Raw genomic sequence first — 25,494 nt, 5'->3', positions numbered from 1 at the left:
CCGAATACATATATGATCCTTGACACGTTATCTTATCTCAAACACATATTTGATCTCTAACATAAATCTAAATCTAAACATGTTTAAATCTCAATCGAAGATAACGTACATAAACCTACTATCATAAATCCACTCGTTTCTATTTTTATTTCTCTCTCACAATATGAATGAACATCAATTTATATTATAATATATAATATATAATATAATATATAAAATAATATACCTTGGGTATCTAATCTGTTAGCACATTTATACCTTATAATATATTATAATATTTATATTAATTACACCTCACCCCTTTTAAACTTTAATAATTTCAAATCAATCCCTGTTATATAAATAATTACACTTAAATCCAAAAAAAAAAATATTTTAATATTTTAATAATAAATATAATATTTAAATAATATTTTTTTTATATATTTTCTTTTCCATTATGTACGTTACATTAGGTCAATTTGAACTGTGTATCTCGAATTTTCGAAATTCCTCACAGATTTTTCTCTATTAACCAAAATACCTTTACATCCTAAGTTTTTTTTTTTTTTATAAAATTAATATTCTCATAACTTATCATATTAAATTTGGATTTAAGCATACTGACAATTTAAATTATATTTTTCAATGTTTTTAAACTCAATTATAACATCTGTTTGCCTAAAAGAGTTTCTTATAAAATTTTAAATTTTATCTACTTTGATTAAATATTCTAATTCTTCGATCATAATCATGACAAGATTTTTCAAATTGTATATTTTATTTATCAAATTCTCCTTGTAACAAATTATTATTTTAGATTGACAATATTACGATTTATTTATTTATTTTAAAGTTAATAGGAAAATAGGTCAATATAATTGATTTAATTCCTTTATATATGTAATAAAATTTAATGACATTTTTTTTCTATCTGAGTACTAATTTGATCGTTGAATCATTGTTCGCAAACACCACATTGGGATCATAATTTGTCGGAAAAGAAAGATCAAATTATCTTACTAAAAAAGAACATCAAAATCTAATTAACTCACAAGAGAAAAATGCTCAATCTCATCAATTTAAACATGCATGGATGAATATTTACTATCCGTATCAATACATAAAATTCGAGGAGTAGAATAGGAAAAAAATCCCCCCAATTGCCCCAATACTTAATTGCATGTATCATTTTTGTATTTTAAGTGAAATATGCTGTTGGAATCTTTCTAGATTCTTCTGTTTCACGACTTTGGACCATAGTAATTTTGACCTTCCACATGTCGCACGAAACTCGTTTGGTTGAGGAAAAAAGAATCACACGTTGCCAGCTTGCTTGGCTGTAAGAAAAGATAGCCCACAAAAAATTATAATATTCTTTTGTTGCCCCTCCGCCGAAGGATGTTCCATTCCACGTGTGCATTTACGAGGATTCATATTTAAAATTCAGATATCATTGACCATGACATCATTGCCTTCGTATTTTAATATATTTTTTCATCATTAAAATCATTGACCATGACATCATTGCTTCGTATTTTAATATATTTTTTCATTATTATATTCTCATATATTAAGTGCGCGTGCCATGACATAGACGTGTTTTGTCTTTTTGGGTGGCATATTCGTTATTCATTTACAATTGAGGGGTATTTTCTTGAAATAGCTCACATTAGGGTAGGGTTGCTTTATAAAAGAGATCAGAGAGGAGAGGGGTTGGTGTCGGTTTGGAGAGATTTCTTTTCTGATAATTTTAATAGTTCGAAAGAGAGAAAGAAGGAAAAAAAAATGGGAGAAGAAGGACAAGTCATCAGCATCCACACTCCCGCGGCTTGGGACGAACAGCTCCAGAAGGGCATCGATTCCAAGAAACTGGTACGTATTTTAGATCCTCTTTGTACCCTCCCGTCTCACAAATTTTTTTGTAGATTGTTTGTTTGATTTGTAATGGAGATTTAAATCTCATTTCCTGTTTTGGATCAATGGGTTTTATGTTTCTGTCGAAATTGAAAGACGGTTTTTTATTTTTATATTTTATGATTGATTGGTTTGTTTTGGTTTAATCTAACCTGATTTTTTTCTTTCTTTCTTTCTTTCTTTCTGGGTATAGAGCTTAAAGGGTTTATGTCATATGTGGGTTTCCATTGATGGGTTATGTGAGTTGAGTAGATTTGGTTCTGGTCTGCTGTTCTTGATTATGGATTCTATGGCTCTGTCAAAATTATATGATACGTTTGGCTTATTTAGTTTTTTTTTTTTTTAATCTGATTTGATTTGCTATTCTGAATAAAAGGCTTAAAGTGTTTCCACTGATGGGTTGTATGAGCTTTGAGGATGGTTTTTTCTAATATTGGGTTTTACTGTTGTGAGAATTCCAGTGATGCCTTCCAATTGCTTCGATTCTATCTGACTTGATTTGCTGTTTTTGATTTTAGGCTCAATGGGTTGTTGGAGTTCTGATGATGGGTTTCTCTTATTGGATTTTATTGTTAATTTGAGAAATCGAATGATGTAATTGGACCGATTTAACTTGATTTGTTGTTTCTGGTTCGTGTTTGCTAGCTAGATTTATGATGTCATATAAATTTCAGTTATTATTATGGGAGTTTTACTAAAATTTTATATTCCGATTCCGAGTAGGTTTCTTCAACAAAATTTTTAGAATTTATGAAATTTTAGAGGAAAAAAGCAAATATATCTTGTTAGTATTCTTTTAATTATGGAAATAAATATTATCTCTCTTCCTTTAGTATCTCATAGGATATGAAAAAATCTTACTTTATGCCTCTGATAATGGAAAGAAAGCCTGGATAATCTCTGTTTACAGGTTATGAAAAATGGGCACAAATTTTGGAATTCTTTAAATTCTATTTTTGGTGTTACTGGAAACTCATTATGAAACTGGCTTAATTTAAATAAAACAAATTAAATTCGAGGGGATGGAAACCTCCAAGTCCAGTTGAAGGGCTGTCAATATCCTATTAGATTAACCAATATTCCTTTTTTCTGTCCATTTCTTTGTCAAGTTGGTCTTACTAGGGGTGCACACTGGATTGGGTAAATCCGAGAACCGAACCAATCTGAAGCCTTTTGGATTGGATTGGTTCGGATCGAGTATGGTTTGGCTTGGGTGTGGATTGTAATAAAACTCCGATTGATTTGGTTCGGTTCCGGATTAGGGGTATAATAGAACCGAACCAATCTGAAAATCGAACCAATCCAAAGTATCTATTATAATATATATATATATATATATATATATATAATATATATATATATATAATATATAATATATATATATATATTTATTTAAAAATAAAATCATTTCTTAGTTTCGTTCTTCTATTCTTTATTTCTCTCTTCTTCAAGTTTGAAGAAAACCTAGCTGTTGTTCGTCTCCCTCACCTCACCACTCGCCACCTCATCGAAAAACAAAGAGGTAACCCATCTCTCTCTCTCTCTCTCTCTTTCTCTCTCTCTCTCTCTCTCAACTATGTTAGTATGTTACGAAGTGGTAACTCATCAAAGTCATCAACTTCATCTCCTCTATTTTTTTCTAACAAAAACTCATAAAAAATATATACAAATTTCTCTCTCAACTCTCAAATGGATTTACCCATTTATTGAAAAACTTTCTTAAAGAGTTTGATTCATTGTTTTTTAATGAAAACCTTTATACCAAGTTTGTTTGATGAAATATACTATACGAACCTAGACTTGGATTTGTTAATCTACCATTTATGAATTAGTTTCCTCACTAATCCATCCAAAATACCAATTTTAAAATTGTAATGTTTTTTTAGTCTCATCCAGTTTCCTCTCATTTTTAATTTATACAGATTTCAGTCAAAATTTAATAATAAAATCATTTTCATTTTAAAATTAAGCATTATTTATTATTTGATCCAAAGGGTTCCTCTTTTGAAAGAAAAAATACTAGTTTTCTCTATTTTGAAAGTATGAAAACTACGAACTAATCCGAATCAAGGTTGGTTTGGATTGGTTCGGTTCTATAGGGTAATTGGATTGGTTTAGTTTCAAATTTGTAGAACCGATCATGTTTGGTTTGGTTCCAATTTTTCCAAAATCCGAATCATGGGCACCCATAGGTCTTACAACCACATATTTGAAGGCTCCAAATCAAACTTTGACCCTAAACCTTAAAGACTGATAAACAAACCTGAAAGACTTTTTGCTTAAGAGACTAACTTTGAAAAGATTCCATGACCAAATAGGACAGACAATCTCTATTTTTAAAACATTAAATCCAACTATTGGTATAAAACACATACGTCAAGGACATGTCACATAACCATAAGGTAAATCTTGACCAGTTGACCGTTGGATTTTGTATTTTAATGGTCAAGATTGCAAAAAAAAAAAAAAAAATGGTTCTTTTTAGAGTCTACTGTTGTTCACTACTTGGATGGATCATACCCCATTCTCACCAACTTTTAATTGCTTGGATTATAATGAATGTTTTATTGTATCAAATGAAACTTGTGATGATGTGTGATTTAGCCTTATATTATTCTTCACTTAAATATGGGTGTAAGAAGATCAACAAGAGCTCAAGCAAAGTAGCCTCTTATTCAAGGATCGGCAATCATCCTCTTAGAGAAATTTGTTTTGTTGAAGAGCTTAAGTTAGCATTGTAAACTTGTGTGAATTTTTTCAGAGGCTACAATCCTTTCTCCACTATTCATCCACCATCCTCATTGTAGATAGTGTTTGTTAATTAATAATTCCTTTGTGTGCTTTATAATTGATAATAATTTTGTGGACTTCCCTACTACTTTCTCATGGTGCGGTGTTCTTTAGTATTATACTTTAGCATTTTTCAATGTAAAGCTAGTCTCAAGGGAAATTTATGGTTTGGGTTTGTGTAATCTCTTTGCTGCTTGCACCATTTTGTTTAGCCAACCCCAACTCCATGGGACAAGTCTTTGATGATGATGAGTACTTTAATTGTCATCTTACTGGAATATTCTTTTATCTTTCCTACTTGTAAGAGCGTTAGCTAATGATCAGGTTAAATAATAGCATTTCAGTCATTCTTTAAGAACAAACACTAGAGAAATCTAATCAGAACTTAAGCAGAATTTGCTGGAGATTTTAGGTACAATGTATTCTGTTATGTTAGCCATGTGCAATCTAGACATCAATCCTTCTTTTTCTTTACAGATATCCATTTTTTTTGTTTTAATTCCATGACAGATGCCTTCCTAGAGGGGAGTTCCTTATTTCTATTTTAACTTCCTTGACAAATTTACTACATTGTGCCCACCATATATTTTAATCTGGGTAGTAGTTTGGTTTCATTTATTATGACCTTAGTAGGCATACTTACCAATGTTCCCATTAATGATGTATGTAGGTGGTGGTGGATTTCACTGCTTCATGGTGCGGACCATGCCGTTTCATTGCCCCAATTCTGGCAGATATGGCCAGGAAGTTGCCTGAGGTCATATTCCTCAAGGTGGACGTGGATGAAATGAAGGTGAACAAATGTGACACTCATCTATTTTTCTCAAGTTTTCCCATCTATTTTACTTTTTTATTAATTGTGGGTTATTTGCACCTTTACTTACAGTCTCTTGCTGAGGATTGGGCAGTGGAAGCAATGCCAACCTTCATGTTTCTCAAAGAAGGGAACATAGTGGATAAGGTTGTGGGTGCTAAGAAAGAAGAGCTGCAGCAGACGGTTGCAAAGCACCTGGCTACTTGTTAAAATGTTTGTCCATGCTAAGTAAGGCTCTCTTAGGTATCTGAGGATAGGCCTCACTAAAGACTCTCTGAGAGATGGTCCAGCTTTTTATTAATACACAGTACAAATTAGTATTTGGAATTTCTTAGTATTTCTATTATAGTATATAGAAACATAATTATTTTCTTATTTGGGTCCATTCCTTGGTTGGCATTTCTTGAATCTTAAATCCTCTTAGGCCTTAGAATTTGGAATGCTCATTCCATAGTATTTGGTTGAAGACTTGAAGCTAGCTACACATGATGTGTCTCACCATTTAGTGGGTCTGCACCATGAGATTTTATGGATATTCTGATCGTTATTGGCCCTCCAATGGGATGTACTGGATTGAATGTCGCTTCAAATGGATGCATATAATTTGCGCCTCTACAGAGATTAGCGTGGTTTGCTATGTTTGAATGTTGGATGTACAATTGTTCTGGGATCTCGTGGTTCCTTGCTTTGGTGCTTCATGGCCAAATCTTTGTTGTTGGTTACGAGACCAAGATTTTGTTTGGATGAGTTGCTTGTGAAACCAAACCACCTAATCTTATGACGTTGGTTTAGAGGGATCTGGTGACAGATGGAAACAGATGGAAAGGTGGATTTTCTGTAAAAGTTCATTAAGGAGTTTATTGATGAATGTTTCTTATTAATGCATTTACACATGGAATCAGTTTCTGAAATATTTTGTATGCGTGAAGCTCTTCTATCATAGAAGTTGGGAGAGAAGGTAGTTCTTAAGCAATACTGATTCACTGAACATGACAGAGGGGTCTCGATTGTAGGGTGAGTTGCTCAAATCTCCTCCTTCGCATAGCCAAATTAGCTTTGTATGGACCCATAATTTTCTCCTTAATTTAGGTGCAATGTCTTGCCAAAAAAAAAAAAAAAACAGTTCTCTTCTGAAATATATTTCTATAAGGAAAAACTTGATTTTATGAATTTTCATTAGATATATATATATTTTTTTCATAACTTTTAATATATTTTTTATTTTATTTTTTCTCATTTTTAACTTTTTTTCCTAAGTTTTCCCTTCCGTTTTAAACCAGTTCTCTGACTTTGTGGCTATGGTCGATTTTACATAAATTGAGCTCGTCCAAATTACCTAACTTGAAAATGAAATTAGACTTAATAAGCTCAACCCACCCAAAATTGCTTAACTTGGGTTAATCCGAGCTCAACCCGATTTTAAAAGCACAATCTCAGGTTGAGCTTGGATAAATGTAGTCTAACCTGATGGTCGGGTTGAGTTAAACTCAGGTTGAGGGTTCTAAAAGTTGAATTGAGTCTGGGTTGACCCTCCAATCCACAAAAATTGGTTTGGTTCCTATTCTGATTCTCAAATTAATGGAACCAGAACTGGAGCCATAGAAAACTCTAATTAAAATGGTTTGGTTTTGCTTCTCCATCAGTTTCGGTTCCAGTAAAAAGGGATCAGGAGCTGGGTTTTTTTTTTTTTTTTTCCAATTCTTGTTTGATTCACGGTTAAATGGGTATACCCATGGACACCCCTGGGTGCGCGAGTCATGGACTCCACAACATCTTTTTATAAACAAAAAGAAAATGAGATGGATAGGGTTTTTCCATTTGGAGTGTTTCTGAACCACAAGATGTATGAAAGATGCAACTTACCAAGGTTAAATCATTAATTAACCTCTATCCTTGGAACATAAATCCAGAATATTTGTGGCGATGTTCACACAAGAGTACCAATTCAGCGTGCATTAACTTGCACACAAACAGACACAAATAAACTTAACACAATAATACCAACATTCATTTTCTAGGAAAAAAAAATTGAAGTAGAGATCCATCTAGAACTCATTTTCAGAGGAACAGGCCTCTTCTTTTGTTTCCAGCATAAAATTAATATCATATATCACCCATCATAGGATTTACTCCCAACACAATCATAATCAGGGTTTAATTTTCCATGGCAATTAAATCAGACAAATAATCAAAGCAATCATTCACCTTCACCTCATTATCGGGGGAAGAATTCTGGCACTTATTCCCGAATAAAAGCCAGGAACCTGAACGTAACATCTATCAGGGAACCCATGTTACAGGACCCTGAACCTACCCTTTCCTTAAAACCCTAATTTACAATAACATATTACCCCCCATAATTTCATCTTCTCTCCCTGTAAACGAATAACTGTAACTGTGAAATGTAACAAATTCAACTGAAAATCCTTGTACTTACCCTTTTATTTCCATTTTACCTTCCTTGCCTTGGCAGGATAAAGTTAAAGTTGAACACTCCGAATGATAATTATGTTAAGAAATATTTTGATCCCTCCTTGTAGGCTGTAGCTCTGCCATATCAACCCATTGAATTTGGCTGAGATGTTTTAAGAGTTTTAGGAGCACAAACAGCTTCCACTGCAACTCGCTTCAACACATTTGGGCATGGGTCTCCCTTGAAGTTACTAGCGGATATTGCCACCGAGCATCTCTCTTGTCCAATGCACTTCTGTTAGGTAAATAAACACCAAAAAAAAAAGCATTAGAATCCAATCCATGTACATATGCATACTCATGCGTGTTGTGGTTTGTGGAGCCTGATGGTACTGGTCAATAAGCAGGTACTGTTAATCAAGTCAAGGGTATTTTTGTAATTTCACTAGTATTATGTAAAACCCTAATTAAGTTTGGTGGTAGTGGGGGGGGGGGGGGGGGATATATATATCTAATTGTCGGTGAAAGGGTGCAATCTGTAACTGCAAATTTTCTCTTCATAGTGGAATTGGTGTGGTCCGTGGGTGTACCACCACGTAAAAATCTGTGTTTTGTGTGTGATTGCAACTTGTTCTATTATCTTTTTTCATTCTTCTTGGATCGATTTTTCTATACATGTTTGTGTATGCATGTATGCTCGTATAGTTTATCCTTCATTATTTTATTACTAAATTATAAATTCTGTTTAATTGTTCACATATGCATGAATGCATGTACAGTGTGAAACGGAGGACAGTTTTGAATACCTTCTCTATGGTGGCATATGAGGCCGGAGAGTGACAAGTTCCTTGCTGGAAACTTCCACAAGTTCCTGAAGGAGTACCAAAGCTTGCAAATTTAATGGTAGAAATGGACTGTCCCGGTGCACACTGCAGGTGAACCTTAGGTTTCTTGAGCTCTTCTGATTTGCCGTTGCTCTCAATGTGCAAATTCTTTGTTGATGGGTGATACTCAGATACAACAGCACAAACATTGGACACTGATCTTCTCACGAGAGAAATTCCTGATGCATCTCCACCAATTTCCTCAAAAACTACCAACAAATTTTGGGTTTGTTTTAACCAAGATCGAGGCACGTGGTACCTAATTAGCTCAACATTAATTTGAAAAAAGTTATAGTAAGAAATCATCGAAGGATCAAGGCACCTGCATAAATGAAAATTTTCTGTTAAGATTCATTACCATCTTTGAGTTGGTTGGCCACAACCAACTTGACACTTCAGAGGTCGGAACGTCCCGGAATAGCTACACCTATTGCAGTTACCATTTGCACTAACAGTCCAATATCTTCCAATGCTTTGCCCATTGATCCATGCTTGACCCTTCCCCATACTCCCCATGTCCAAAGCCAATGGCTCGTCTCCTTCGGGTGCATTGAAATAAGCCTGAAATTCCAAGAGAAAAAGTAGTTGAACTTTGAATGCTTAATCTGATCGCCACGACAAGATTGAATTCATATTGTCCTTGTTTTCTCACCTTATACCATGTCAATGGCTGTTGTCTTCGTGAAACTAAAGAGCCCCGCATCCAGTCCACAGATGAAATTCCGTTCGGAGAGTCGAGATTCATGGTTTCTCCCTTTAGGCCAACCTGTGAAAAGAGTTATCAATTAAGCAAGAACTCCTAAAATCAACAATAATCATTAGAAGATATATTTCAGCTCAATGTAAGAATTTCTGACCTGGTAGGACCATTTCTGCCAACTCAAGTCCCATTTTCCAAGGTTGAAACCATGGAGCACAACCGGACCTAGGACCCCAGTGTTCCAAGTCTCGAAATGTGTCCCAATGTTCTTCAGCCACAACAAAGGGAATAGTTAGTAGGAAATAGAAAAGCCATTATCTTATTTCAAAGTCACGTTTAATGAGCCAATCAAATTGACTCAATTTCGAAGTCCTTCATATTATGATTGGATCAGAGAGTCCGCAACGTTCACAGTTGCAAAGACTTGGCTTAAGTTGTCTTCACCAATTTCAGTGCTAGCAAATTTGCATTAAATACTAACTATGGTTACTTTTGCAATGATATTATAACCCTGTTTTCAAACTATGAGTTGAACATTGATCAAACCATTGAGGAAAAAAAAGACAAACCAACAAAAGAAACTATTGAAGATAGGGAGGAACCAACCGGCAATCCAACAGCTATGCTAAGGAGTGCGATTCTATTTGTTCCAGCACGCAAGTTGACTTTTCCCGTAAATGTGAATTTCCTCTTCTCCCTCGTCCCATAAGCTGATCCTGTAAATTGGAGCACCACAACCATAGGTTTACTTCTAAGTTTTTGAGATTTTTTCAGATAAATGTTGTCTTCAAGATGAGAAGTCCACACAGCAGTTTTTTGGAGATCTTGGGGTATTTATATCTTTGGTCTAAACAGAACATAGACTTTGGGGGAACTTCTTTTGATGACTTTGTTTTTAGATGGAACTCTTTATGTAATTCTTGAAGTTTTATCTTTATCTTTTCTTTTTTGTTTTGTTGCTCTTTGTGAGGCCTCCTCAGCCTCCTTGTACTCTTTTCCACTTTATCAATAGATTATACTTATCAAAAAAAAAAAAAAATGTTGTCTTCAAGGTTTACACTCGGCCAGGAAATTCTGAAATAGTATGAATCTTTGAACCATAATGTACGTACCTGAAATTTGTCCATTGATAAAGACATGTAGAGCATGGCCTGAGGATTGCACAATGAGAGTGGGCCATTCGCCTCCATGCAGAAATGATTCCGATTGACCAACTTCAATGCTGGAGAGAGACAATTCAAATAGGTACAAATAAATATATAATTTTGAGTCTCTGCTCATAGCATCATCCCCATTGGTCCTTACATGTAGAACGGATGCTGGCGTAGGAAATACAATTGATGTGTTCACCAAGATGTCTCACCTGGTAATGTACCATAGATAATCGCTTGTATCCCTGGTAACATTTATTTGCTCAAGGAGGCCTACAGATGTGATCATCTTATTGTCATCCAGTGAAGAAATATCTTCATCATAAATCTCCCATGAGAGCAACTTGGTGTTGCTGGACAACATTTGCATCTGTGAAGTTTGGACTCCAACCTGTGAAGTATATGACAAATGACTATAATCCCCATGTTGTTTAAATTATAAGAACTCAACTATTTGATTTTCAGGACCTATTAGGATAACCAATTTTGAGCCCAAAAAAAAAAGAGGAAACAAGAAATTTCCAAAAGTTTTTCTTTTCTCATGCAAAAATGATGATTCAAGCAGTCCCTTCATGTGGGATAAAACATTATAAAATGAGAATCCACACCAAGTGATATCATTATTTTTTTTGTTTTATTTCTTTTAAATAGACTGCAGCACTAATGGGTCAAGTCAACCCACATTATGGCTTGCTTCACTTACTTTCGCAGTGTTAAAAACTACGTTTTTGCAATCAGGAAGGATGCTGATGGACCAAGGTGGGAGGTTGTAGTGCATGTTATTGAATGTAACCCTTGAAGCAGACTTCACATTGTAATTTGCAAGGAAAGCCGCACAGCCTCCAGACTTAGACGAGAACACATGTGCCTGAAAGTCGCAAATGATCAAGTCAAATCAGACAAACCATGAAAGCACAAGATAGAGGGATGACAAATATGGCAAAGGTCAAGTACCTGTTCATAGCTTCCTAAGGAAGAAACAACTGGATCAGCAGAAATTAAAGCTCTCTCACATAGCTTAATAGCCTTGTGAAGTTCTTTCAAATGTCCATATTTAGGTTGCCTGATCAAACCTACAAGTTTTTATGGATGAAGTAATTTCTTAGAACCCTAAGAATGTAATACATGAAGTCAATATGTGACAAGTATAGGTTCTCACCATATTCATCAATGGGAGCATCATAATCATAACTGGTGGTGATAAAAGGGCCTCCAGCAGTTCGCCCGAAGTTGGTTCCTCCATGATACTGTTGCAAGCAATAAGCATAAAAGCACATTTATAATGAACTAAACTTTCACACCATAGATGTCTAAAAAAATCAGGAACATGAGTTTAAAAGGTAATCTGACCATGTAGTAATTAATGAAGGAGCCTCCCTTTTGAATGAAGCGGGCAACTGCAAATGCCAAATCTTGAACTGGTCGCTCGTAAATCACCCCACCAAACTCCGTAAACCTTTTAATTTTGATCAACAGGAGATAAGAGTGAGAAGAGTTTAGTTTATTTCCCATAGTGTAAATTTTTTACAGGTAAGATTAAATTTTACCAGCCACTCCAAGCCTCAGTCCAAATTGTGGGCTTGTAAGGTTTGTTGGGAGAGAAATCGTCACAGTAAAAACCATTGCATGTGTTTATCTGCCACCAAAAATTTTAGAGAAAAAACAGATTCAGAATTTGTTTGCATTGAAGCTGAAGGAAAACTAATGACAGAAAATTAGTTATTTTATATTACAGTACTTTGAAACTAAGATTGTTATCATGTTTGGAAACGGATTTTTTTTTTCCTTTTATAGATCAATGCAACACTGTAAACTCCGAGAGCCCAACAACTAAAGAACCAAGCAAGGGAAAAGAGCTTCAAGACATCACCCATGATCGAATTATTATAATTTTGGAGACACATGGTTGAAGCTAAGCTAGATCTGGCAGGCAAACAGGACAAGGTCACTTACCACTGGATCTGGGGCATCGTCTTCCTTGCACATCACCCATGGGACACCAGTACCCAATCCGACGGCCATATTTGCAGCCCAAGTCAAGTATGCATGGCCAGCAGCCCCAAATACCTTACTTGATGGTCCATACTCATTCTCAATCTGCATAAAATTGGATGGGAACAACTAAGCCAATAAAATTTCAAGAACTAATATTTGCACCCCAAAAGAGAGAGAGACAGAGGAGAGTATCAGCTTATAGAGCTTAATACAAAGCGAGAGACTAAGAACCCATACCTGAGAGAGAATGATGGGGCCACCTTGAGACTCAAACAGCCTTTCACTCTTCATCATCTGCACAATCTTCTGTGTGAACCCTTGCATTGCCATCTGCAACACCAGAAATGAGTAAAAAACAAGGTTGGAGAAAGAAATGAGACAGATATAAAGTGTGGGAAGGGGAGGCCAAAACCTTAAAAGGCTCATTATCTGTTCTGAAGCTAATATTTGGTACATATTTCAGCCAAACAGGAAAACCCCTGCAAAGATTACACTACCCATCTCAAATCAAACACTTTTATTCTATAACTGGACAGAAAAAAGAAAAATCCATATCAAATCAAGTAAAAAAAAATAGCCCAGAAGGGGGAAAATAAGAATTAAAACCCTTCTCAAATCAAGCACAATGTGAAAGAATCCAAGAAATCTATTAAAAAAAAATGATGGGTACCCAAAATTCCACTCTGCACAAACATAAGGGCCAATGCGGAGATGAACGTAAAGCCCTGCATTCTGCACTGTCTTTATGAACCGAATCAGATCGTATCTCCCCTCAAAATAATACTGAAATACCACCAAAAGAACAGAGCATGAGAGCGAGAAGTAGAAGAAAATTAGAAAGACAAGAAGTAAAGGAAGCCAAGTACGTTTCCAGGAGAAGGTTCATGACCGTTCCAGAAGACATAAGTCTCTACAACATCTAAACCTCCATCTTTAGCTTTCTGTACAAGATCTCCCCACATCTAACAAACAAAACCAATGTCACCCAAACCACAAAATAACATAAAAATAGCCACATTTCATACAGAAACAAGATCCAAGGAAAAAATTATCTAAAAAGGGAGAGAAATTACTTCAGGGGTACTGCGAGGATAATGAATGGAGCCAGAGATGAGGATTCTCCTCTGCCCATTGATGATGAGAGCCTTCCTATCGTAGGTCACTGTGCAATGCATCAACTGTAAACCCAAAAGCAACACTAAGCAGACAAAGAAGAACAATTTGGAAACCGAGTTAGTTTCCATTTTTTTTTTCTTCTTTTTTACACAGAAAGAACAAAATCTTTCTCCCCCACGCTCACAAATCTATATTTGTTCCTCTCAGTGATTGAGTGGGTGTGGAGGGAAATTTGAAAACAAGGAGGGAAAAATGCAGAATGGATCTCTCTCTCTTCTGGTCTGGTTCTTTAGTTCTACTCTGCAAAAAAAAGGATCATTCTTCTTGGATTGTCCACCGTTGTCTCACCGTTATATATCACTAATCTATGTTAGTATCACTGTGAAGTATGAACTGTCAAGTGTAACAGATCCCTTTTAATATTTTTTGGAAAAATTATTTGAGCGACCCTGATGGAAGGACTTTTTTCTAAATAATTCATAAGTTTTGGACGATCTTTTAATAATCTATTTAATAAACTTCTTTTTTTTTTTCTTAAGACTCCCACATTTCTCACAATTGAATGTCATAAACATCCATAAAAATTGGAATTTTAACATTTCAATTGGATTTCGGAGACTGCATTCCATCGAAAATGATTTAAGAACGAAGACTCAAGGACTTTTCAAACATTTTAAAGATGTATGTAAAAACTTAGGGTTTTTTTTTTTTTTCTTAGGTTTTGAATGAAAATTGATTAAGAATGGTTCTTTTGACTTGAAATCATCTAAACAAGCCATTATCTCGAGTTTTTAGTTGATATTTTCATGTATTTTAGTCAAAAAAACTCAAAAATCAAACTCGACAACAAATAGTGGTGAGTTCAACAATAAATAAAAAAGTAGTGAGTTTGCCAATAATGAGGGACCATTAAGAAATAAAAAATTTACAAAATGTCCTATCAAGCTATCGTCTAAAACTTAGGAACTGTTTAGAAATAAATCCGTTCGTCATGGTCCTTTAAACAATTTTCCCTTTTTTTTTTTAAATTCTATGAAGCAGACTTTTACCAAATTGTTCTTAAACTTTATCAAAACGGTAAATTCACCATGATGAGAATAAAAAATGGAAAATGCTAAACCGACTAGTTTTTGTAGTTTATTCTAAATTACCTTCATACCTCTTATTGCCCTTTTCAACTTGAGCTTTTAGCTTGATTGCTGATTTCTTTCTTTCTAACATCAACCATTATGGGGCATGTGCAAACGCACATATTTTCAAAGAGCTTATTTGTAAGTTAAAATATTAAAAATAAAAGTGATTTTGAAGATTACATAGTTTAAAGGATATTATTGTAATTTTAAAAACTAACTCAACGAACTTTTAAGGATGTGTTCCATTGCAATTATGTTGGTTTTTGACTAAAATGACTCTAATTATATTAATTTTAAATGTTAAGGTAGGGGTATTTTTTAAATCCAACTACCTTCTCTCGTTATTATAATAAAGAGTTTAAGATGAGGTATAAAAGGGTGAGATTTTTACCCTTGCTTCTTCCCAAAATCAACTTGAAGAAAAGGTTTTTATCCTCGTTTTCAAATATATAAAAAAATCCAAGGTTTCTATGAGGGATTAATACAAAATTAAAAATAGTGGCATAATTTAAAGTTTAATAGATTAATATAATTTACTAAAGATGGTAAAGCTTGACGATGATGATAGAATTGAATTATATCAGATTCAATTTCTTGGATAATTGACCCACTAAGAGGGAAGGGGCGTTTATCCGGGATTCAAAATTTGAAAAGCTTTATTGAATTGATCTTATTTCAATAGTTACATTCCTAGTCAACTTGGTAACTATCCTACAATCAAGCAAACTTTACTAGAAACTAGCAATCCATATCTCCTACAATTAGGAACAATTCTAAAGTATAAAAACAAGAGTAGAAATTTGCATAACTTATAAAAAATTAATAATAAAAGAAGGCATGTGAAGATTAAGATGTTCGGGAAGTGATCGTATCAGATGATTGATACTATTTTTTTTTTTTTTTTTTGAGGGGGGGAGGGGGTTGAAGAAGGGGGCATTTTAAGTTATCTTTCAACAAGTAACTGAAAAACCCTTGGTTTTTCTTCTCAAAATTACTCCTCTTTAACTTTTTTTTTTTTTAAACAATGATTTTCAACCTCTTATATATAATTACATTACTCTTAAATCATAAGAATAATTCCAACAAGGATATCCATAAATACTAGCTATTCTATTATGGAAAGTCATTTTGAAAGGATATGTACTCCAACCATGTTCAAAATGACTCTCTAAAAATATTTTAGTATTTTTTTAATTCTATCCAAAATTCAATTATAGCAAAATCCTACCCAACAGTCCCCGTCCTTCGTCTCTAAAAGGTAGAGATTCTAAATCTCCCTCTCTTCTTTTCTCAACAGAAAAGTCATCTCCCTAAAAATTTTCAGAATGGATAGGCAATTGTAGACTGCGTTGGAGACCTTTCAAAGGGTACCGACTCTCTAAAACTGTAGTTGGGAGGGGATGCAAAGCCCAATTCCGAGTGTGTTGGAGTTGCTCTAAGATTTTATCTACTTCAACATTCAAAAATATTTTAATCGTCCTCTTCAATCTTAAGATTTTATCTACCTTAATCATCAGACCTTAAGAACAATAATACATTTTTGAAGAAAAAGATGAAGGAATTTTGTATAGAAAAATTAAGAGTTTCTACAAGGGATTTAGGTGAAGCTGAAAACAATGGATTGAAGATGAGCTTATAGAACTTGAAGATGAGTAGTTTTGGGAAGACAAATTAAGGGTTTTTTTGTTACAAATTGAAGTAGGGGGCATTTTAAGTTCTTTCTCGATTGAAAACCCTTGATTTTTCTCAAAATCATTTGTTTTCAACCTGGTTTCTTACCAAAACCAATCATTTTTTTTTTTTTTAAGTTACACTATGCTTCAACCATGAAATTTTACCAACTTTACCGTTCAAAAAATTTAAACTATCTTCTTCATCCTTAACATTTATCTATTGGGGTTTCAATGGGTCGATTCCTAAGATTTTTAGAACAAGAACCATCATATTTTTTTGGTTTTGATTTCGGTTCTGATTCTAAAATAAAAGGAATTGAAACCAAAATTGCAAGTACCCATCTGTTATGGTTCCTAATAAAACGGATAAGACAAAAAACAAATCTCACGTGGTGGTAGCATTTTATTTTCTTGTAATAAATATATTTTTTAATCATCAAATATAAAAAATACCATTTATAATTTATTATAAAATACAATTCTCTCAAGAAATCATCTAAAAAAGCATTAATGACATAATTACAAATTATTTTAGTAAATATATAAGTTGATTTATTTTTTGAAAATCTAATATCAATCTTTTCCAAGTAAGAAACTTATAGAAAGATGGATATTTTAAATTAGATCACATAATTTATATGAAAATCTAAATTTTTTATATAATATCTATTAATTTTAGAAGGTACAAATGCATTCAATCATTTATAATATGAAACAAATGGTAAAATAAATTGGTTCTGGTTTTTATTTGGTTTGGATCCTTTTAGACTCAATTCTAATCAAATCTTGTAAATAGGGAATCAGAACTAGGGTTTTTGGTTAAATGGGTACCCATTGACACACCTAATATCCACTTCAACCATTAAGACACAATCTAAATAGGACTAAAGTTTGCTCGTGCCAACCAACTCAAGCATCCTCTTTAGGGTTACAAAAAAAAGAGGAAAAACAATACATAAAGTTGAGTGAGATTCTTAGAAAGAGGGGTAGATGAGAAATACAATAATGTTGGAAGGATACTCTTGAAAAGGGAGAGAAGAAAGATGACAATAAAATTGAAATACTGGAATAATAATAAATATGGTGGAAAATTATTGGAAAATGGGGGAGAGGAGGAAAGACAATAAAATTTGAAGGGTATTATTAGGAAAGAAAAAGAAGAGAAAAGACAATACATAAAGTTTAGAAAGAATGGTAGATGAGAAATACAATAATACTGGAGGGATACTCTTGAAAGGGAGATAAGTAAGATGACAATAAAATTGAAAGATGTCATCAAAATAAGATATGAGATTAAAATCCAACCACACTTTATAAAGAATAATGATTGAGATGAGGGGATGGACAATCTTCCTCTTATATTATATAGATTTTTATTAATAGAATATGAGAGAATTTCAAATAAAAAAAATCTAAGGACTTTTACAAAGGATGAAGGGGAGGCTGAAAACGATAGATTAAATGTGAAATCCAATAGATTAAAATGATTTACCATAGAGGCTGAAGATAAACGTTTTTGGAAGAAAAGTCTTGGGATAGGAATTGAAAATGAGGGTATTTAAGGTCATTTTTCATAGTCTATAAAATAAAGCAGTGGTCAAAGAGAAAAAAGTTTCAATTTGGAAAAAAAAAAAAAAAAATTTCAATAGGGGAACTTCACGGTTTTTGAGAAATTTTTTAAAATGTGTTGCTTCAATAATTTTCTTAAAATTGTGTGCTTCTATGGTAATTTTCCCTTCATAAAAACCTCGGCAAAAAACCAAAACAAAGAATTTAAACAGCCAAACGACTTTAAAAAGTTAACTAGGATCTTTAATGAAAAATAAACATTTTGTGACATTCGACAACAATTTGAAATAAAAATTTCTACTTCCACACCAGATTTTACTTATAACATACCAAAATTTTGATTTAAATAACTTACTAAGATGTTGATAGCCATTCCTTCTCTTTTTACAATTTCACTCATTTCTTATCTCATCTCACATCTCTTCCTCTCTTAGAAGATAATAATCGAACCCCATTTTTTTAAGTTCATTTGAAAGTAAAACATCATCATCAACACCGGGGGTAGAACATATTAGTTTATCCACTTCAACATCGTTAAACGGAGAACATAAAAAGGAAAAGGGGTGATGTTTGACTTATTTTTCCACAAACAGCATACTGTTCAAAAATTATATCATTCCACCTATTTCTTCCGACTCCTACCAATCACAAATAAATGCAACCCGTAGAGATATTTAGATTGCTCAGAAGAAGATGGAGGTAAAGAGATATTTAGGTTTGGAGGAGAACGACATTTAGTCTCAATTTCGAATAGAGTTTTTGTATGGAGTATTTCTCCCTACAAATCTCTCTCCCACTCCTTGTCTCTTTCGCTTTCCTTGCTTTTCTTAATTATCATCTTAGAAAGTTCTAGTTCAAGACTTTGTGGAGTCTCTTTAATGTCATTAAGTTGTTGGTATGGTCATGTAATTTTATTAAATGATGTGTGATTAGTAAAAATTGGTGCATCAGTAGAAGCATTATTTGAGATAGTCTCTTACTCATTTATAAAAAAAATAATAGCTCCCTTGTTTGTATAACATATTAGACATACGGAATTATATTGGAAGGATAATTTCTTGAGAAATTTACCAACTCATGGGCTAGAGGTCTCAAAATTACCAGGACAGTACACATTCCAAAATATTTACCATATCACATTTTTTACAATTATGATAATTATTATTATTCTTAAAATGATAAGATAACAGTGGGGCAAAACGAGTGTTCCACCAAATAAATGTCAGGAGCATTTGTAGTAATAACTAATAGCCTTTTAACTATGTAAAACTTACCCAAAAATGCTTCTTTTTTACTGACTTTATAAATAGTTTGGAATGTATACTTATCGGAAAATAAGATGAGTTCATGACATGTTTTAGTAACTCACCCTAATTTCATTCCAACACCGTTCATGCTAACCAATGTTCTAAGAAACAAACTGATAAATGGACAAAAAGCTCGTTCAATTGGACACTCGACAACCGAACATGATTCAATTATCCAAATCAATTTGCATTTACTAATTAAAGATTTCCTTTTACAAACGCGGTTGTTTTATTTTCTTGCAAAATGATTATACCTGCCGTCGTATGGTACGTTTGCTTGTTTGATTTCATCTCTAGGATGTGAAGGAGATTTTCACGACCCTTTCAAAGTGATCTACTCAGGTCAGCTAGTTAGATTACACATTAATTAGATTAAGAAATTTTATAATCTTGACATTTCTTAATGACACCATGAATTTTCTATTGTTTGATTTGAGGATTTTTTTTATTGTGTACATGTCTTGTATCCACATTATTTTAAGATAGAATTAATGACAAAGTAGGTTTCATGTTACTGAATTTTGTGGCAGATAGATTTAGTGTCACTTATTTTTATAAAGCAGATTGTTTCTTTAAGTTCAAAAATAGAAAAAAATTAGTGTCAAACAAATGATCCATCAAGGGAAGAGATTTACTTAGGATACCCCAAGGAAAGTGATCCCTAGTATACCTGTATTTCTCTGTCCATCTCAATTACTTATTGTACATCAGGAAAATCCATAAAAATAGAGATCTTCTATTGCCACACCAACTTTTACTAAGAGCTCACCAAGTTGTGAGGATATTATTGATGGTATGGTGTGCTGTTAGTAAAAGTTGGTGTGGCAATAGAATCTCTTTAAAAATATTATGGGGTATTTTTATGTCCAATGAACGGCTGAGATGGGAAGATACTCCCTAGGATTCTATAGAAAAAAAAAACTAATCCCTAGGAAGAGAAGTATATTGGATCCTTCTGTGGTTGCTTTTGTCTCGGGGGAGTGTCTTTTTTGAAAACATGGACACACGTGATGCACAAAGACACCAGCCCCAGCCCATGTGCACTCCCTCACACACAAATCCTCTACCCTTTTTGGTCTCAAATCCTTGGGTGTCTGAGGCTCTCTCAAGATATATCTAATATCACTTGAACGGTGGAAGGTCAAACAAACCAAACTAGCTGTCACCCAACACTAACAATTTAATATCATCTTTATCTCTCTTGGGGATATTATTTATTATTATATAAGTTAGTGCATTAAGAGTACACATTTGAGATGGATTCGTTACAGATCAATATTAGACCACACTCTCTCCCTATTACAAGAGATTTATTCTGTACGAATCCCAATGGTTTTGATCAATTCTTAACCGTTTGATCAATATAACAGTCTGGATTTGTCTGTGTAGTAATGGGGCCACATGGAAGGTAAGTGGTTCATTTCTCTGACATTGGTCAACAACTTGTAGAGCGCCATTTTCGGATCCATTGATGGATCAAACAAACAAAGTCCCAAATTAATTTTTGTTTAATAATTATTTCCACGAATGGATGGCGGTCGACACAGGGGTTTTAAGGGCACTGAAACCCTTATAATTCTAAACACATGATTCTATGAGTTCTCTACCAATGCAAATCGTCAATTATTTTTAAGAGAATGAGAAAAAAAATGAGTATTGTACAGCAAAAAAGGTAACGTGCTGTGTGACAGACACTGAGATTGATAGACACCCAATCATAGAGACATCAAGTGGGTCCAGGTTGAATTTTCCTTCTCTTGGAGGAGAAAAATTAGAGATTCTTTTGATGATACAATACCTTCTTCCTTACTCTTCCTTCCAATGATAGTGCTCCAACTCTTCATCTCATGTGGTGTCTGCCAAATACTCTTTAAGACAATTAATTTAGTTGAGATTTTGATAGAATTTTTAAGTTAGAAATATACAAGTTACATACTTTTGCCTTCAACATTTTATATTTATAGAATTGGTCCCTAATTTTAGCATATGTAGGTCAAGTTGTACCAATCCAAGGTTGATAGCTAGTTTCTCTTTCGTGGAGCATGCCATGTCATGTCGCATGAACTTCCAATTGATACACATATTTGGTTAGAGGGTTGCTGTCTTGTTAGTATGCAGAACATTAGGTGAGATAAGTTCAATAAATCACTTCTTGAATTTAGTGCCAATCACCCTTTCAAACAAGATTCCATGCTTTTATCCTTCCTCCTATCATTAACCTTGGTCTGTGACCATTTGCTAGAGGTATGTTATGTGTCTAAGTGATTTAAGGGTTTAAATTTGGTGCATTCCAAAATGTATTGGTCTTTTGGAGTACGGGTTTAGGTTTAGATTTAAGATCCTAACATTTGGTTTTATAGCCAACCCCACATCTCAAGTTCGAGTAACAAAGAAGACTACTTGGGATTGTTATAGGTTACGAGAAAAATGTCTTAAAGAAAGTCCTAAGAAATACTAAAGGTACAAATTATGAGAAAATCCACTAAGAAAATACTCAAGAAGTATCTTTCCAAGAGTGAAAGTCATTGTGGACATCAACTACAGAGTGTGGTGGTTTCTTATGTGCCCAAGTAATTAACGACTTAAATTTGGTGCATTCCAACATGTTTAGGTATTTTGATGAATGGGTTTAGGTTCTTAATAAGGAATCAAGCTTTCTTCTTAACAAATCTAATAATTTCTTGCATCTTATATGATTGATCTCTGATGATGTGCGTAACTTTTACCCCCACGATATGTTTGTCTTTGATGCTGATTTAGTAAAGTGTAATAATAAAAAAGCATCACCCACGAATTAATAAGGACAACCCACATCATAGTGAAATTATTTTATCTTATAAGAGTTAAAAATTTTAGAATGAATTGATTTTTTTTTTTTTTGTGAAGATGATCTCTATAATAAGAAGATCATCCTCACCAAAAAATCAACTCATTCTGAAATTTCTAACACTATCAAAACAAGATAAAAAATCATAAATCAACCAATTAACTTAATAATATGCTTGCCTGTGGATAATGATTCTTAAATATTAAAAAATGACACGTGGCATGCAAAAAAGGAGCAAAGCCTCTTTTTCAGTTGTCATTAATTATTTTTTGACCAATAAGTAGAAACACCGTTTAGTCGCCGTTTGCTATTCTCTCATTTATTTGGTTCGCGTGATCTCCGTTCCGTTTACGTCGGTGGGAAACGAATTTCCCAATGAAATCCCCCATTTGAAGAATCTCACCAGAACAGAACAAACAAACAGACAATATATGATTCCATAGACGGACACCTGTAATGACGACCCCACTCTTGTTCTTATACATTCTTTTTCAACGGTTTGTAAACGTACAGTGGTCATCTTTCCAGATTGTCCAACATATTATAACAACTAGATTCATGATCCAATGGCTGTGCTAAAGTCAAGTATCAAATCGGAAGAGTTGGAAAGTTAACTTACTCCAGGTCTATTTTTTACTTGCTAGTTGCCTCTCATTCAGGCTCATTGACCAATGAATCAACCCTAGCTAGGACATACAAACTCCTCTTCAGCCTGATTGGCAATTTCTAGCCATTGGGTTCGACTTCTCTTATCATGATCCTTGTATTAATGGGCCAATCAAGATCTAATTCCCTCTCTCCTTTCAACACTGTTTAATTTTTCGGGTGAATTACCATTTTGTGAGCTGAGAATGAGTTACTTACGATTCTGGCCCACTGTTCATTTAATTGCAAATACGTGAATGATTATGCTTTCGTTAAAAAAATTCAGAAAGATAAAGTATTTGACAGTATTAAAATAACTATTTCACAGGTTTGAAGGGACTATTTCGTTATCATTCACTCTTTCATAATTAAAATGAACAATGAGCAGGAATCGTACATTCGTAAAAAGTGAATCACTTTTTGCTAAATATCCCTAATTTTTTTTATGTCTTCTTTTGCATTTTCTTCTTGATATCCATAAATAAAAAAAATACAACGATATCCCTACTCTTAACACGTCCACCAAAAAATAATTTCTCTACTTATACCTTCAATCATGTTTATAAGAGTATCTCATTTTTTTTTTAAGGTACAAGTGTATCTCATTTCCATTATATTAAGAATTGTGATAAACTGGTGCTCTTTGAAAATCATAAAATTTTGTCCTTGTGTATCTTGAAGTAAAATATCTACGATTTTATGAAAGGAGCGTACAAAAAGAATCTAGAAAAAAAAGCATCAGATTATCTCAACTCTTGTATTAATTATCTTGTAAAAAAAAAAAAAAAATGAAGACAAGTACCATTTCCACTAATCACTACAAAAATTTAGGAAAGCTAAAGTATATTTTTTATGTTCGACTCCTGTAATTTTCCATATAAATACACCAAAACCTCTTGAATTTACATCCAAGGATGTCAATAAAGTATAGTTTCTTCAATTCACTTGTTTGAATGCGGATTTATTAATTCATGTGAACGTGTCAATTCACCTGCATGTTTGATGATTGTAAATACCATTTTCATAATTCATGCTTTCGTGCACATTTACATTGATGACACATTTATTCAATTGTACCGAATCATTTTTTCGTGATACAAAGCGGTCAACAATTCAAATTGGATTTATTTTGAATAATCATTACATGAACTCTAATAGGACTTAAATAGAAAGAGAAGAAATCCTAATAGATTAGATCTAGATCAAATCTTTATATATCTTTAATCCTAATCATAATCTTCTTTAGATCTAATTTGATGTATTATTGTACATTTTATTACATTGCATCATAGTTAATATTTGTCTTGCATACTCTTATAAGTACATATTTAATTCTTTTATTATTGTCAGACACGACGACTCCAATAGTATAATCTGATAGTCCCGAAACATTCTCTTTTCTTACCCACACACACACACACACACACACAAATGAAAATTAATGGTTAATACAGTGGGGAGTGGACCCATCTCACCAACAAAACCTGAAAAAGAGGGATTTTTATTCACAAGCCCTTGTAATAAAGGATTATTAGCTTTCTTTTGATATTGATGATGATTGATATTGTTGAACCACTTTTGAAAGAAAATTTGAAGTGGGGCCTTCAAGTGAGTTGGCTTCTACTTTGTCATTCAACATTCTTATTCCTTGGCCATATCTCATTCAACCAATCAAATCCACCACTACTATCATCATGATCATGATCATGATCCCCTACAAAGCATCTTTTTCCATCATACTTGTGAACGTGTAACATTATATATATAAATTCGTCGTTCTCAACGGCTTTATTTAGAAATAATGATACATCCTGGCCAAATGTATCGTGTCGGTGACATGACTTTCTTGGTTTTAGCTGGCATGTGAGTTGGACACTTGGCAACATTCAAGAAACAATGTAACATAAGAAGATATTTTGAATCAATATGTGATAATTATGTTTTAAAATCTTTTTTTAAAAATGACATAATTAAATTATAATGCTACCTCTCTAGAACGTCATATAATGGCTTTTTGGAACGCTGTATAGTGCGTTGGTGACCATTTCTGACCTCAAACGACCTTTTGTGCTCCTCCATCAAATGTACTATTGAGATGAAAAGAGCAATAAAGGTTTCCTTTACAATTTTTACACTTTCCTGACTAACATAGTGAGGAAAAAAAAAGCTCTTACTAAGCCTCATCAACCGTAAAAAATATACATCGAGATGCGCAAAATAAAATCTCAAGATTTATTGCAGATCTCAAGGATTTTGTTTACGAATCTTGAAGTCTTTCTTTTTTTTTTTTTTTTTTTACAATGGATGAGGCTTAGTAAGACTAGTCATACTGTAATTTTTATGGGATCTGTTTTGCGAGTGCGTCTCTCTGTCAGCCATTTGATGGTTTTTGCTAATTTCCTTGGCCTAAAAACGTTGGAAAGCCTACAGATTAATTCTTTTTTTTTTTTTTCTTCTTTATCATAATAATATAGATCTTATATTACCATGCCACTTGCCTACTTTTTATGATCACTTTTTGTATTTTTAAATTTCTTCTCTTCTCCAAGGTAATTATTTGATTTGAATCTCTACTTGGACGA

General features: G+C 33.4%; 2 protein-coding genes across 2 annotated transcripts; one reads left to right on the top strand and one right to left on the bottom strand.

Annotated features, from left to right (window-relative positions):
• Positions 1-1,692: 1,692 nt before the first annotated feature.
• LOC147407408 (thioredoxin H-type 2-like) lies at positions 1,693-5,875 on the top strand. Its single transcript, XM_086435963.1, has 3 exons — positions 1,693-1,854; positions 5,357-5,479; positions 5,573-5,875. Exons 1-3 carry the CDS (start codon positions 1,768-1,770, stop codon positions 5,708-5,710), a joined length of 348 nt encoding a protein of 115 aa, XP_086292089.1. The 5' UTR covers positions 1,693-1,767; the 3' UTR covers positions 5,711-5,875.
• Positions 5,876-7,546: 1,671 nt separating this feature from the next.
• Positions 7,547-14,122, bottom strand: LOC147407407 (beta-galactosidase 3-like). Its single transcript, XM_086435962.1, has 19 exons — positions 13,716-14,122; positions 13,509-13,604; positions 13,313-13,425; positions 13,055-13,121; positions 12,880-12,972; positions 12,601-12,744; positions 12,195-12,283; positions 11,998-12,103; positions 11,807-11,894; positions 11,602-11,720; positions 11,351-11,515; positions 10,860-11,038; positions 10,609-10,718; positions 10,103-10,212; positions 9,654-9,764; positions 9,449-9,562; positions 9,155-9,357; positions 8,719-9,055; positions 7,547-8,207 (listed from the first exon to the last, which is right to left on the bottom strand). Exons 1-19 carry the CDS (start codon positions 13,884-13,886, stop codon positions 8,058-8,060), a joined length of 2,565 nt encoding a protein of 854 aa, XP_086292088.1. The 5' UTR covers positions 13,887-14,122; the 3' UTR covers positions 7,547-8,057.
• Positions 14,123-25,494: the final 11,372 nt, after the last annotated feature.

Source organism: Akebia trifoliata, chromosome 3, assembly GCF_017979445.1.
Source record: "Akebia trifoliata isolate Shusen 1 chromosome 3, ASM1797944v1, whole genome shotgun sequence".
Taxonomy (NCBI): Eukaryota; Viridiplantae; Streptophyta; class Magnoliopsida; order Ranunculales; family Lardizabalaceae; genus Akebia; species Akebia trifoliata.
Note: the sequence above shows the minus strand (reverse complement) of the source record. Positions and strands in the feature narration are given on the sequence as shown.